A 14529-nucleotide genomic window follows, 5' to 3' on the forward strand; every position below is an offset into this window, starting at 1 on the left:
GGCCAACCTACGGCTCTGATACCACCTGAAGTGTCTCCTTATGAGATAAGACTTAAATGTGTTACAAACATCAGTCCCAGGAGGCTGATGACACATTTATTACATCAGATGGTTCATTACCGTACAACTCTATGCGGTAGTGCGCAGAGAAGCGCCACTATCGCGAGGACTACAATCCACACACACTACGATATTAAATATAAAAAGAAGATCATCAGAGTCTTGCGCCATGCGGTGTCTCCTGCGGGTGACCCTAATCCACAGGCAAGGCTGGGTGCAGGACGGTACCCTATTCAATGTCCTCTGGAACGAAGTCTGGGTCTTCCTCTGTAAAAAATAAGAATGGGGTGAGTACAAACGTACTCAGCAAGTCCAACCACACCCACGGAGGGGGTATAAACAGAATATAATGCACAGGGTAATTCAAGGATCAGACTAGGGTTTATTTTGCGGAAAGAAATATTTAATGCAGGGGTTCATTTGAAAGAAAGCATTTTCCAAAACCAGTTTTCTTGTACCGAGTAACACGAGGGGTTGATCCACACAGGATCCAAGTTTTAAGCTGCTACCGGACTCCTCATCCGCCGTAGCACACGTCACAACTGCCGGACACATTTACAAAACAACTCACGCCAACCCATCCCAAAGTAAACACTAGTTGTGAGACCACACCGTAACTCGCCCAGTACCGTGGGCACGGACTATTCGAATAGGTTTCAACTCTGCAGGGGTGTGCAACTTTACCCACAAGTGGGGTACCACAACACGATCACCTTAGTGTCGGTGTAGATCCCAACAAAGCCTTTACCCACCTTAGCTAGACTTGACTAGCCACCACGGGATCCACCAAGGGGCCATTGACCTATCTCTGAGGTTTAACCGGGGCCTAAGTCACACAGAACATATCCCTTCTCCTTGGTCACCCGTTGCTCTCAGCTCTCCTGATGGCTATCAGACTAACTAGTGGGTTTATGCTAAGCCGTTGCCCATACAACGGTCGAGTTGTTTGCACGAAAGAGGAGTCAGGTGAGATGTAACACCAACTCGGTCCTTAGGGGTGACAAGATGGATATCTCCCTTCCTTGCTCTGCCACACAGGCACAAGCACACCGAACGGCAAATCACACAGAAATGCCATCCATCCCGTCTAGACTTATCTTTCGAAAATTCCACTTTTATCCCTTCCCACACACACACCTTTTCTTTATAAAACAAGTTGTATTGTGTATAAGGTCCTAAGCGTTCTAGCAGCGATTAACGTCCAAACAGAATCAGACATTAATCTAGGTGGTCAAGGAATGGTTCTAACAAATCAAGGGGTGGCTATCCAACCGTGTTTTCAGCAAGCAAAACACATGCAATTTTATAAAACAGGCCAATAGGTTGTGTTTATAAAAACTAGGACAAAAGCATGCATCAAAGGATGGGATTGAACTTGCCGTCTTCGAAGCCTTCGGGGAAGTCCTGGTCAAGGTGCTGTCCTTCGGGCTCGGGATCGCAGAACTGATCCTCGTTCGCCTGCTCACAGTACTGCTCGTCAATGGGCTCTCCTTCGTTCACACCGTGATCTACGACGCATACAAACAAACACACAATCAAGAAAAAGTTTTATCGTCGAGCTCGAATCGAAAATAATTAAGATATGGAGTTCGGAGTAATATTTTCGGGCGGTTTCCTAATGGCATGGACAAAACTATGTCATGGGAGGCGTGATAAAGTTTTAGGTAGATCTGAGGTCGTTTAGCGCATGAAATGATAGGTTATAGGATGGTTTAAGGGTCCAGTGCCTTGTTTGTAATTATATTTGAGAAAGCAGGGGCTTGGTTTATATTTTAGAAACTATTTGGGTTATTTTAAAAAGGGTCAGGGGTTTATTTATAAATGTGTTCATATGAGAGGAGGGTTTATTTGTAAAAAGGAAAATAGGAAGGGCCTTTTTTGGAAAAGAAGGTCATGAAGGGTGGGGGTTCTTTAGTAAATAGGGGGAAGGGGAGGGGTTCTTGGGTAAAACACCCCTCCTTCTTCTACCCCCCCTCCCCCCCCCGACGGGGCAAAACAGAGGAGGAGCCCAGGGCGCCGGCGGCCATGGGCTCGCGGCCTTAGGGCATGGTGGCGGCCGGGAATCGGGGAAAAGGGGCAGGGCGACGCCGGGATTCGATTCCCCTCCTCAATTTCAGAGGAGGGGGCCTGCGGGGCGAAGTGCAGCGGCCATGGCCGTGGCGGGTCGGCGGCGGCCGTGGGCGGCGCGGTAGAGGTGGCCAGAGGCGGGTGTCGGTGGGGGAAAAGGGAGAGGGAGGGTCCAAGCACCTACCTCAACCCTGGGTTCGGGCAAAGAGGTGGTGGAGCGAGCTGGCCACGGGAAACAGGTGCGGTGGCGGAGCAAGCTTGCGGCGGCAGCGCTGTCGTGCAGAGGAGGAGGTTGTGCGGCGGTGGGGGTGGTCGCGGTGCTGGGGAAGCGCCGCGGGGCCTCTTTATAGGCCAAGTAAGGCGGTGGGGAGGGCGGCAGGGCGGTGGCCGTGGTATGGCCGGCCGGTGAGCCTCGCGGGCAGAATTAATGGCGGGTGGCCGCGTTGGGTTGTCGCGGAGCGGCGTGCAGCGGCGGGGGCGTCGAGGCCGCTCACTGTGACACGTGGAGGGGGAGGCTGGGCGCTGGCCTTGGCGCGAGCGGCGAGGCGGCGGCTCTGCGGCAGCGCTGTTGCTAGGCGACGCGTGGCGCGGCGGGTGCACGTGGAGTAGTGCGTGGGCGGGAACGGGGTGGCCGGCGAGCCGGCGCCCACGCATGGCCCCGCCCGGCCGCCTCGGGCTCGGCGGAGGCGCAGGTGGCGCGGAAGCGAGCACACGGAGGAGCATCGGCACGCGAGCGGGGCGGGCAGAGCGTCGTGGAGCTGCTCCCCGCCGATGCCTCTTCGCGTGGCCTCCACGCGGCAAGGCGGAGCAGAGGCGGTGCCCTTGCCCCCCGACGAGCGCGTGGGACGGCCGCTGCTCTCGCGGCCCGGCTCGAGCTCTGGCGCGGCCATGCGGCGGATCTTGGGCGGCCTCCTCGAGCTCAGCGGGAGCAGCGGTGGCCGGCCATAGCGGACCACGAGCTCCTTCCTGTCCTTCCTCCTCCCTCCCTCGGCGGCCATGGCGGGTCCGCCCTCCTTCCGCCCTTGGCGCCGCACGGCGAGGCAGAGGCGTGGCGGCCGGCCATGGCGGTGCGGCGAAGACCCGGCCGCGGCGACGGCACGCGTGACGGTGCAGGCCATGGTCGCACGGTGGAGGCCATCGCGCGGCGGCGGGATCCGAGCTCGGCCTCCTCTTCCACTCCCTCTCCGGCACCTTCCTCTCTATCTCCCGACCGGTGACTGCGGAGGTTGGCACGGCGCCTGGATGCGCGGGCCCCCCGCCACGTCGGGCGTGGAGTTCTTCCTCTACCGAGCTCGATTTATTGTTCGGAGGCCGATGCGCAATGATAGTGCATTGGATAGAGAACGCCGCTGCAGCGAATTTTTCTCTATATTGGTACTGAAAGATGCAGTTTCTTTTAGAGAGCCCACTGCGGACAGCCTAAGCCGCGGATGCGAGTACTCGACGCGCGAAGTACCGCACGGATGCGGGCCCCATCGCCGGCCGTGGCCCCGCTGGTCACCGGCTGCTACGCGGGCGCAGGAGCGAACCCCGCCGCCGGCAGGCGGGGGCGCTGCCCTGCCAGGCGCAAAGCCACCGCCAGCCGGGCCCCGCGGGCCGGACGCGCGCGCGAGCGCAGAAGCCGCCGCCAGCCGGTCCTCGCGGCTCCTCCTCCCACGAGCGCCAGGAGAGAGCCGCGGGCGTATAGCCCCCATGCGGCCTGCTCTGAGCTGCCACCTCCTACTATTTCCTACGTATGGAGTATGGACATGAGGAGACAAGGAGAGAGAATAGGAAAGGCTGTGGCCTTCCGAGATGATAAAGGCCATGTTTGGTTGGAGGGTGGAAAAGTTTTGATGAGAGAGAAACGATGTTTTGACTACTAATTAGGGTATTAAATAAAATCTAATTACAAAATTATCTCAACAACTGTGGTACTGTAGCAGTGCTCTAACTAATGAGGTCTTTGACCGCATGATTAGAGGATGATTGAGCGCGGTTACTGTAGCATCACTGTAGTCAATCATGATGAAACTTGACTCATTAGATTCGTCTCGAAAAGTTACACCTATTTCTAAAAAAATTTGCAAATAAACTTCGTTTAGCACTTCATGCATGCATTCGTCTTTTTGTGCAAAAATTTTCGTGGATTCATCCAAACACGGCCAAATAACGGCCTTAAGATAAAAAATCGTTCTTCTCTGTACTCCTTTGCAGAGGTCACAGAGTGAGCACGTGGGGCGGTGGATAGCGGTTTGGTTTGGTTACTGTTACTGTGCCTGATTGATGCGAGACCGCAGTCTGCACGGTTTCTGCTGCTGATCGGTCTAACCGAAATAAATGATCAGTGCCCCGAAGTCTACCCTGATGATCAAACAACACGGCATAAGTGACAGCGGATCTGGTTCGGAGCGAATACTCGCAGATTTCGGATTCAGATTTTAATTTTTGTCCGCGGATTTGCGGTTTTGGGGACTCGAAATATTTCGGGTTTGGGACGGATTCAAAATTATGCGGAGCTCCATTGCAGCCCGAAAATAAATCATTCCAACAAAAGCCCATTAACAACTTTAGGTATGTAACTCATCACTCCTCTACACCCTCACCCTCAGGACTCACCCCTCACGCTCATCCCTCCCAGCAGCCGCCGCTTGAAGACCCCAGTCCCCCAGCGGCCTCCCGCCCGCCCCGGCCCACCGGCCCTATGCCCCCACCCAACGCCCGCGCATCCAGGCCTCAGCGATAGCTAGCGCCCCGCGCGCCGCCCTCCGTCTGCCACGCGGAGTTTGCTCGCGCCACGCACGCCGCAGGCCGCACGAAGCGTGCGCCCCGCACGCTGCGGGATTCCCAGAGGCCGCGCCGCCGCTGTCCGCACCCAGTGCAGCGGCCTCCGATGAGCTAGCTCGCCGACCGTGTCTCGCCAGTCCGCTTCGGCCTCGCCAATCCGCGAATCAAGCAGCCCACGAGGTATGACGGCATCTGCCTTCCGTGGATCTCGAATTTCATGCACCATCCCCCAAATGGCCAAACCCATATATGTGTTTGACTTTTTGCATTTGACAGGAAGTGAGCCATGTCGGCTCCTGGTGCTTCAAGCGGATACCGAGCTGCTGCTGTATCTATGGGTTGATTTGTGTGGATGTTGATTTGTGTTGTTTTGCACTTGTATTGAACTTGGAGTGCTCCCTGTGTGGTGTTGCTCCGTATGTAATAATTTGAACCATTTGTAATAATCTCAACTATACTCTGTTCTTAACTCCTTTGGTTGCTAGAATGTTGACTGTTGTTCTGCTTGCTGATTTGTAAAAAAATTCGGGTTTCGGATTATCCGTTGGGTTTCGGGTATCCACGGATTTCGATTTTGGGCATGAAATCTCACCCGAATGGATCGGGTTCGGGTTTTGGTTTTGGGTACCCAGGCACTCCACTCAAATTGAGCCCGACCCGTTGCCATCCCTACTCAAGTCCATCCAAATTTAGTGGCCCGAAGTCCACTACAATACTCAAATGACACGGCCTGAAGCCCGTGGATCTTTAGTGGCCTGAAACTCATTTTATCTACTTCAATTCATTTTCTCGCATTTATTTAAATTTTGCAAATTTAAATTCTTGTAATTCATATATTATACATTTAATTGCAATGTAATCCTCAAGATTATAACCGAAAAATTTGTATAGTCCCGAAGACTATACATAAGTCGTAATCCTGAAGATTATGCACCGACAATAATTTTGTACATCTAGATGTCGGACAACACTAAGAAGGAAAGAGGTGATCATAGTGGGGAAGAGCAAGGTAGTTGCTACATATGCGGAGCAAAGGGGCATTGGTCCCAAAACTGCAGCACCCCCGAACACCTCGTTGACCTTTACCAGTAAGAACAAAGTAAAAGATCAACATGAGTCCCACTTCGCCACAGAGCCTGAAGCTCAGAAACGCGATGACACCACAGGGCCTGAAGCTCAAAAACATGACGACATGAAGGTCGACGCGAACGGTGGAGACGTCCAAATGGACGATAATAAGGACGACCTTCTTGATGACTATGATATTTATGGGGACCTGCAGTAATCACTAGAATATCATGCTATGTCCACAAGTGTTAGTTGGTAATAAATTGGCCATACATGCTCTTGAAGAGCATTTGTGTAACGTATGGTCCAAACCTCTGCAATATTTCCTAGTAGTAAGGCAGTGGCACCACTAATACGATACTATGGGAAACCAGATATTTCTAGACTTTGACAAAGTAAAGTGGAAATATTATGACCATTACCGGAAGCAATGCTCATATCATGGGTATCGGAAAGTGCCACACTGGTTCTCCCTATGGATACACAGATATTTGTGAAGGATGCATTATTGTATCCTGACTCAAAGCGCATCCTTCTGAGTTTCAAAGATATCCGTTCGAATGGTTTCCATGTAGAGACCGAGATTGAGCAGTGCACTGAATATCTTCTCATCACTAAATTCGACGGATACCGAAAGCAAATAGTGGAAAGACTTCCTTCATCGCCATCGGGTTTGTACTACATGTACATAAAACCCACTGAGGGATATGTTGCGATGAAGACCATATTCCGAAACGCAGAATCATTTCGAATATGGCATGACCAATTGGTTCATCCTGGGTTGAGTATGATGAGAAGAATCATCAAAATTCTGTTGGCCATGCAGTTAATGGTTTCCCTAATCCTGAAGATTTTATTTGCACTGCATGTGCAAATGGGAAGCTAATCACTCGACCATCCCTCCTGAAGATTAGGGATGAGTCGCCTGTGTTCTTGCAAAGGATACAAGGTGACATTAGTGGACCTATTCAGCCCCTGTCGGGCCTATTTAGATATTTCATGGTACTGATTTATGCATCCATGCCTTTTCAAAGCTCATTGCCCAAATAATCAAGCTAAAGGCGAGTTTCCCTGATAACCGCATTCAGTACATTCGGATGGATAATGCTGCTGAGTTTAGGTGAAAAGCCTTTGATGATTATTGCTTATCCATGGGCATTAAGGTAGACCATTCAGTACCACATATCCACACACAAAATGGTCTAGCTAAATCCTTGATCAAAAGGATCAAGTGGATTGCACGACCGTTGTTGCAGAATAGCAAGCTTCCAACCAGTTGTTGGGGCTATGCAGTGTTGCATGCGGAAGCACTAATTCGACTCAGGCCAACTGCATATCATGAAACATCCCCCTTATAGTTGGTGCGTGGAAAAGAACCAAGTATTTCCCATCTACATATATTTGGCAGCGCTGTGTACTTGCCAATACTACCACCTCAGTGTACATCAATGGGACCCCACCGAAAGTTGGGGGTCTATGTTGGTTATGAGACTTCATCCATAATCAAATATTTATAGCCTATGACTGGGATCTTCATACGGCTTGGTACGGTGATTATGTCTTCGATGATTTCCCAGCATTAGAGGGAGATAGGCATCCAAAAGAATGCCAGAAAATTGAATGGAATGCAACGAGGTTGCAAATCCATAGATCCACCCACCAGTGAGTCTGAACTAGAAGTTCAGAGGATCATACATTTGCAAAATCTTGCAAATGAGCTGCTAGATGCCTTCACTGATCATAAGAAAGTGACAAGGTCGCATATACCTGCAGTAAATGCGCCGGAGAGAGTTCAGGTACCCCTGAAGGCTACCAACTCTACAGTCTCCACCCCTAATACTAGGAAGAGCAGGAGACCACCGGGCACTTAAGACAAGGTCCGACAGAGACTCCGCCCCTAATCCTTGGAAGAGCGGGAGACCACCGGGCGCTTAATACAAGGTCCGGCGGAGACGTCCGTAGAGGCGAGTACCTGAGCCACTTACATCACTTAAAGAATCAGCTGAAGAAGCTCAACCTGAAGTTGAGAATGCCCACGAAGTGGTGGCTTGACCTGAAGTTGAGTTGGTCCTTGAAGGACCCCATCCTTAAGATGGAAACCATATTTTCCTCAAAAATTGCTGACTCAATGGATTCGAATCCAGAACCAAAGTCCATAACAAAGTGCCGGAAGCGCTCTGATTCGGACAAATGGAAAGCAGCAATTAAGGCACAATTGCGCTCGCTTTGCCAAAGAGAGGTTTTTGGACCTGCAGTCCAACACCTCCAAAGGTCATCCATGTAGGATGCAAATGGGTCTTCCTCTGAAAGAGGAATGAACATGATCAGGTGGAAAGATACAAAGCGATGCTGGTGGCACAAGGGTTCACGCAGAGACCCGGCATCGATTATGATGAGACTTACTCTCCTGTTTTGAGTGGCATAACATTTCGATATCTCATATATATGACAGCTAACTCGAATTTAAAAATACAGTTGAGGGATGTTGTAACCATATATTTATATGTGTCACTTGATTTGGAAATTTATATGAGAGTAGGATCCCTGAACCGAATCAAAACTGCAACATGTTCAACATCCTCCTGCAGTGGTCATTATATGGGTTGAAACAATCCAGAAGGACGTGGTTCAATCGGTTGAGTAACTTTCTCCTGAAGACAGGTTACACAAATAATGATGATTATCTCTGTGTGTTCATAAAGAAATCCACTAATGGATTTTGCATCATCTCCGTTTATGTCGATGATTAGAATATCATCGGGACCACAAGAGACATTGAGGAAGCGTCGGCTTACCTCAAGACGGAATTTGAGATGAAAGACTTGGATAAAACCAAGTTCTCTTTAGGCCTGCAGCTCGAACACCTCCCTGAAGGAGTGTTTGTACACCAGTCCACTTACACAAAGAGGGTACTTGAAAAGTTTAATATGGAAAAGTGTCACCCTCTGGAAACCCCATGGTCGTTCGATCCTTGGAAGCAGATAAAGATCCATTACGATCCAAGTAAGACGATGAGGAGTTTTTGGGACCTGAAGTCCCATACCTAAGTGCCATCGTTGCACTAATGTACTTTGCAAATTGCACAAGGCCAGATATTGCATTTGCAGTGAACTTATTGGCAAGGTACCGTGCCGCCCCCACCAGAAGACATTGGGTTGGCCTGAAAACCATCCTCAGGTACCTACAAGGTACTCAAGACCTTGGATTATGGTATTCAAGAAAAGGGGTTTCCTCTATGGTGGGTTATGTTGATGCTGGCTATATGTCTGACCCACATAATGCCAGATCATAGACTAGTTTTGTATTTGTCTCTGGTGGTGCATCCATCTCATGGCGGTCTGTGAAGCAGACCCTGGTTGCCACATCAACCAACCACTCAAACATAATTGTCCTGTATGAAGCTGCATGAGAGTGTGTTTGGCTTCATCAAATGATTGACCACATCCAGAAGTCATGTGGTATGAATACTGCTGACGCCCCACCATTATTTATGAGGATAATGGAGCTTGTGTTGCACAGATGCATATGGGTTATGTTAAGAGTAATATGACGAAGCATATTTCTCTAAAATTCTTTTACCCCCACGAGCTCTAGAAGAGAGGGGAGATAAAAATCCTGCAAGCTAAGTCATGTGAAAATCTGGCAGATTTGTTCACAAAGTCTCTGCCAGCTTCCAGCTTCCACGTGTGTGTTCATGGAATTGACATGAGACGACTTAGAGAGTTGTCGGGTTCAGGGGGAGATTAACCCTGAAATCCATAGCCCATAATCATGGTCCTGAAGATCACTTGTCGGTCCTGAACTACCAGCCTAACATCAACTGTTGTACTCTTTTTTCCCTTGATGAGTTTTTTCCCATTGTGTTTTCTCTTGCAAGGTTTTTAATGAGGCAACAGGTGCAACGTTAGCTCACGCATGTGATACACTCTTTTCTCGTACCCTTTTTTCCCACTGGGTTTTTTGGGATGAGTTTTTAATGAGGCATACACATGACATAAAATTGGCCAAGGGGGAGTGTTGTAAAATCAAAAGTCCAAACTACAGTATGTAAAAAGGGGACTTTGATAAGTGGCCAATTTAATGAGAGGATGGAACTTCAAATATTCATACACTGTAGCGTTGAATTCTTTGAACCTCATCTTCTATATATATGAGAGATCACTCTCAGCTTTGTACAAGAAAGAATGAACCAGAAGTGAAATAAGAAACCTCTTCCTCCCTATGTCTCTTTCCCTGTGTTCTTGAGTCCATTTTTACTCTCGTGTGTGTGCTATCTAGAGCTGATTTCTAAGAGCACCCGCAGTGTGCCAAAATACCGATGCCCGGTTAAGAAAGAGAAGAATGGGGCATCGAATTACACACTCCTGGACGCGATGCTCGGATGAAAAATGCTGGCATCGGGTATTGTTCTTTCCTCGATGCTTCGTTCCTTAAAAACAATTTTGTGACCGCAGCTGAGGTACGAGGATATTGATCTGTGTGCCATTCAATGCTCGTGAGTCTAGGTGCGCACCAGTTATTGGTTATATTTATGGAACATGTAGGTCCCGCAGCCATGCGCCCACACTGCGGCCTCCGGAGGTCGATGCCCAGTTACCTGCCATGCAGTCAAATTTTTTTGAGCATCGATGCCCACGCTGCGGGTGTAGCATAGGTGGTTGTGGATTCAAACAAGGCACATGGTTCGCGACACAAGGTTGGTGACAAACTGACGACAACAATGCATGGTGGATTAATAATTGTGACATGCACATCCGAATTACTGTACCGACAGACATGTTGCTCCAGTGGTCCAGAGCGGCGGATTGCTTGGGGCTTCATGTCCAGGTGCAGGTAGAACGATCATGAAGATGAGAATAAAGATCTTAGTGAAAAAATATTCTCCAACATGCTTTTCAATTAGATATCTAAATATAGATATTCTTAATTACAGATTTCTTGCTAGCCAAAGATGAAAAACGAGAATGTCGCTCTACACTTTACACAAGATATATAGAAAAACTATTAAAAAACACAAAGATATAGAAAATAATTTTTACTCAAACGACTCTCTAAATGATGATTTAAAGATTTTAGAAAGATTTTTGGAGATGCTCTAAGATTATTCTATGATTTTTTTTCAAGTTACCAATAATTATTGGTAATTGTTTTTTCTAGACTTTTTAATTTTTTCATATAAAAGGAAATTTTATTAGTTTTTATATCATTGCATCAAGTTGCTGCAAAGTTCTTAAAAATATAACCAGGATACACACGGTCATAACAACTTGTGATATTAAAAGAAGGGTTACAAATAACTTAGTCACACTCAATTTGTAGACACCATAACCAATGTGGTTGAGGAAAAAAATTTATTAGCCACCCGCGCCAACTGCAGAGAATTTTTTTTACAATTACCCATAGTTATTTAATTACAAAATGGATGATAGTCTTCCGTTGGAAAATACTATGTAGGTATTGTTGCTAGTTTCTAATTTGTTTTTACATCCAAATACTGTCCTATTTATATTATTATTGACGTAAAAATCAACACACTGGAATCCGAAGACAAGTGTTCGCCAAGTTCCGGAAAGTCAACCAAGTGTGCTAGTCAATTTGACCTGCAATTGACAAGAAATAAAACAAAACTAAATTCGAGAGCGTATCGGCTGGAATTCCGAATATCTCTCACACCAACGTATCGGCAAACTCTGCCGATAGGAAACGACAAAAGAATATTAAATACAGGTGCGGGATGAACGAGCGCGTCGGCAAATTCAGCCGATGCGGAAAACGACAAAACCAGCTTCGAACAGCCGATCGCCCGTGTGTAACAAGATCTAAGTCACCAATGTGTTACTTAGACGTAGCTTGAAATAGATCTAAACCGGACTTTGTAATAACGAGATATTATTGCAAATTCTATAGTCGATCTAATATGTTTTTAAGCGGATAGATGTGATAATGGCCAGAAATATAGAAAAAACCTACAAATCTAGCCGATATCGATAAATTGTGAATAAATCTAGACGAGAAAACAGCGATATGTCCGAGATCAAAGTCTAGATAAACTCGATAACTTTTGAATAGATTTGAACGAAGCCCGGTAGCTAAAGCTCAAATTTACTCGGTAAAATGAAAACTCACTAGCAAATCAAGTCGCTCGAATGTGAGACGTTTTTGGTCAACTTGAAAGAACTCGCCGGGAAAAAAAATAGCGAAGTCGCCGACAAGAAAAGTAAAATGCAAAGAAATTGTAAAGGGTTTGTTGTATTGGATGTGTATCAGGTTTTTTCGGTCCCGTACAACTGATATATATAGTCTACGCTAACAAGTCCTAGCCGATTACGGCAAAACACATTATTTGATTTAAAAGATAAAGGACTTTCTAATTTAAACTATCAAAAAAAATCTATAACCGAAGCATCAGAATTCTCGTAGAGTTCGGACTTCTTCTTTCCTTCTGATTTATCGGCAACTTTCCTCAGCCGATTTCCAAACCGCGCGGATCAGCATCTTCCTGGAATATTCTTCTGACCCATCGGCTGCATCCCAATCGGCAAACTCTGATACTGTGCATGTTTTGGTTTCTTTCAAATCGGCAGCTTTTTTTCATAATATTACCTTCCTTGATACGTGCCAAAAAACGGTGTCAACAACTATACTAGGTAATTATGTCCGTGCGTTGTTCTGGATAAAATTGGTACAAATATTGGATACGTAATAGTGCCCGTGCGCATTAATTTATAGGATTCTACGTGATCGAGTTGTGGACGAAGAGGGTTGGTTCAACTTGCATACGTGATGGACTAAGACCCATCTATGAATAATATGAGACGGAGCAAATAAAAAATTTAAGTGAAAACTTTATTATTTTAGAAATTAAGTATAGATATTGATAAAATCCTTGGCCTGACCGATGAAAAATTACCAAGACGATAGATATGAACCCCGGAAATTTAAAAAAAAAAGTAAAAAAGGTAAAAATCTAATTGTGATTAGTTCATGCGTGGTTTGCAAAGCCTCCACCTATCAACTAATGATTTCAACATTCAAAACAAATTGTCAACACCCACCTCGTACACTTGTCACAAAAGGAATAACACCACCAAACCTAACCTAACCCACAAACAAAAGCAGGGCAAACTAGATTACACTGCCCAAAAAAAGGCTAAAGTGAATGGCTGCATCCACTACAAAGGCCAAACCAAGGAGCATTGGAGAAACCGACCCATCACACCGTCTCCCAGCGACCCTAAAAAAAGCAGCCAATCCTCTCCGCCCAGCGCACGCTCTCGCTTTCCGACGCGCGTACGGACGGTCGGACACTCCAAGCGGGCGTCGCGTCGCGTCGAACACCTCGCTCCCGACACAGCCCGCCGGCGATGAAGCCCCCCGGCCGCCGCGGCCTCCTCTTCGCCGGCGCGTGCGCGCTCCTGCTCGCCGCGTTCTACCTGGTGGCCGCGCTCGTGACGACGCCGCTGGCGCCGTACCTACTCCCGCCGCTGGCCCTGTCGCTGCCGTGCCTGCCGGCGGTCGCGGCGCCGGCCGGATCCGGGTACGGCGCGCCGGGCTTGGCCGCGCTGGCGGACGCCGCCGTCGAATACGCCACCACGGGGACCGTGCCGCAGCAGTCGCGGGACGAGATCTCGCTGTCGCTCGCCGTGCTCCGCCGCCGCGCGCCGCTGCGGCTGCTGGTGTTCGGCCTGGGCCACGACTCCAGGCTCTGGCACGCGCTCAACCCCAGCGGCGCCACCGTCTTCCTCGAGGAGGACCCCGCGTGGTACCGCGTCGTGCGCGCGCGGTCGCCGTTCCTCCGCGCGCACCTCGTCGCCTACCGCACGCGCCTCGACCAGGCCGACCGCCTCCACGCCACCTACAAGGACTACCCGGCTTGCCTCCCCGGCTCCGGCGGCAACGGAACCCTGCGCGTGCGCGGCAACTGGGCGTGCCCGCTGGCGCTGCACAACCTGCCGCCCGAGGTGTACGAGACCGAGTGGGACATGTTCATGATCGACGCCCCCAAGGGGTACTTCGCGGCGGCGCCGGGGAGGATGGCGGCGATATGGACCGCGGCGGCCTTGGCGCGCGCGCGCCGCGGCGAGGGGGACACCGACGTGTTCCTGCACGACGTGGACCGGAGGGTGGAGAGGACGTTCGCAGAGGAGTTCCTCTGCGACAAGTACAGGGTGGGTGGGACCGGCCGGCTGTGGCATTTCAGGATTCCGCCGGTTTCTCGGCGCGGGGATGCGAAGGCGGCCGCCGGTGGCCGGAGACCGTTCTGTTAATCAAGGTGGTAATGGTACGTTCTCATCTGGTGTTTCTGCCCCTATTTGGATGGGGGCATAACAGGAAAAGCAGATGGGTATTGGGTATACCCGGTACTCTCTGCCCTGCAGTTCAAATTGATATTTCGAACAAGAGCGGAGGATCGGAATCCCGAGAATTAGCAGTCTTATGACATTATTGACATGGAGCATGTCTGTTTTGTAATGTACTTCTCGTAAGTGATATCACATTTTCAATGTTGATTAGTACACTGTTTTATGGAATGGATGAATACACATCAGCTCTAACAATGCAAGTTCA

The 14529-nt window shown here is 48.9% G+C and overlaps 1 protein-coding gene across 1 annotated transcript; it reads left to right on the top strand.

The window, feature by feature from the left end:
* The first annotated feature begins 13124 nt into the window (after nt 1-13124).
* Nucleotides 13125-14529, top strand: LOC120644363 (probable methyltransferase At1g27930). Its single transcript, XM_039920983.1, has one exon. The coding sequence runs from the start codon at nt 13326-13328 to the stop codon at nt 14226-14228; it is 903 nt and encodes a 300-aa protein (XP_039776917.1). The 5' UTR covers nt 13125-13325; the 3' UTR covers nt 14229-14529.

Source organism: Panicum virgatum, chromosome 8K (assembly GCF_016808335.1).
Source record: "Panicum virgatum strain AP13 chromosome 8K, P.virgatum_v5, whole genome shotgun sequence".
NCBI lineage: Eukaryota > Viridiplantae > Streptophyta > Magnoliopsida > Poales > Poaceae > Panicum > Panicum virgatum.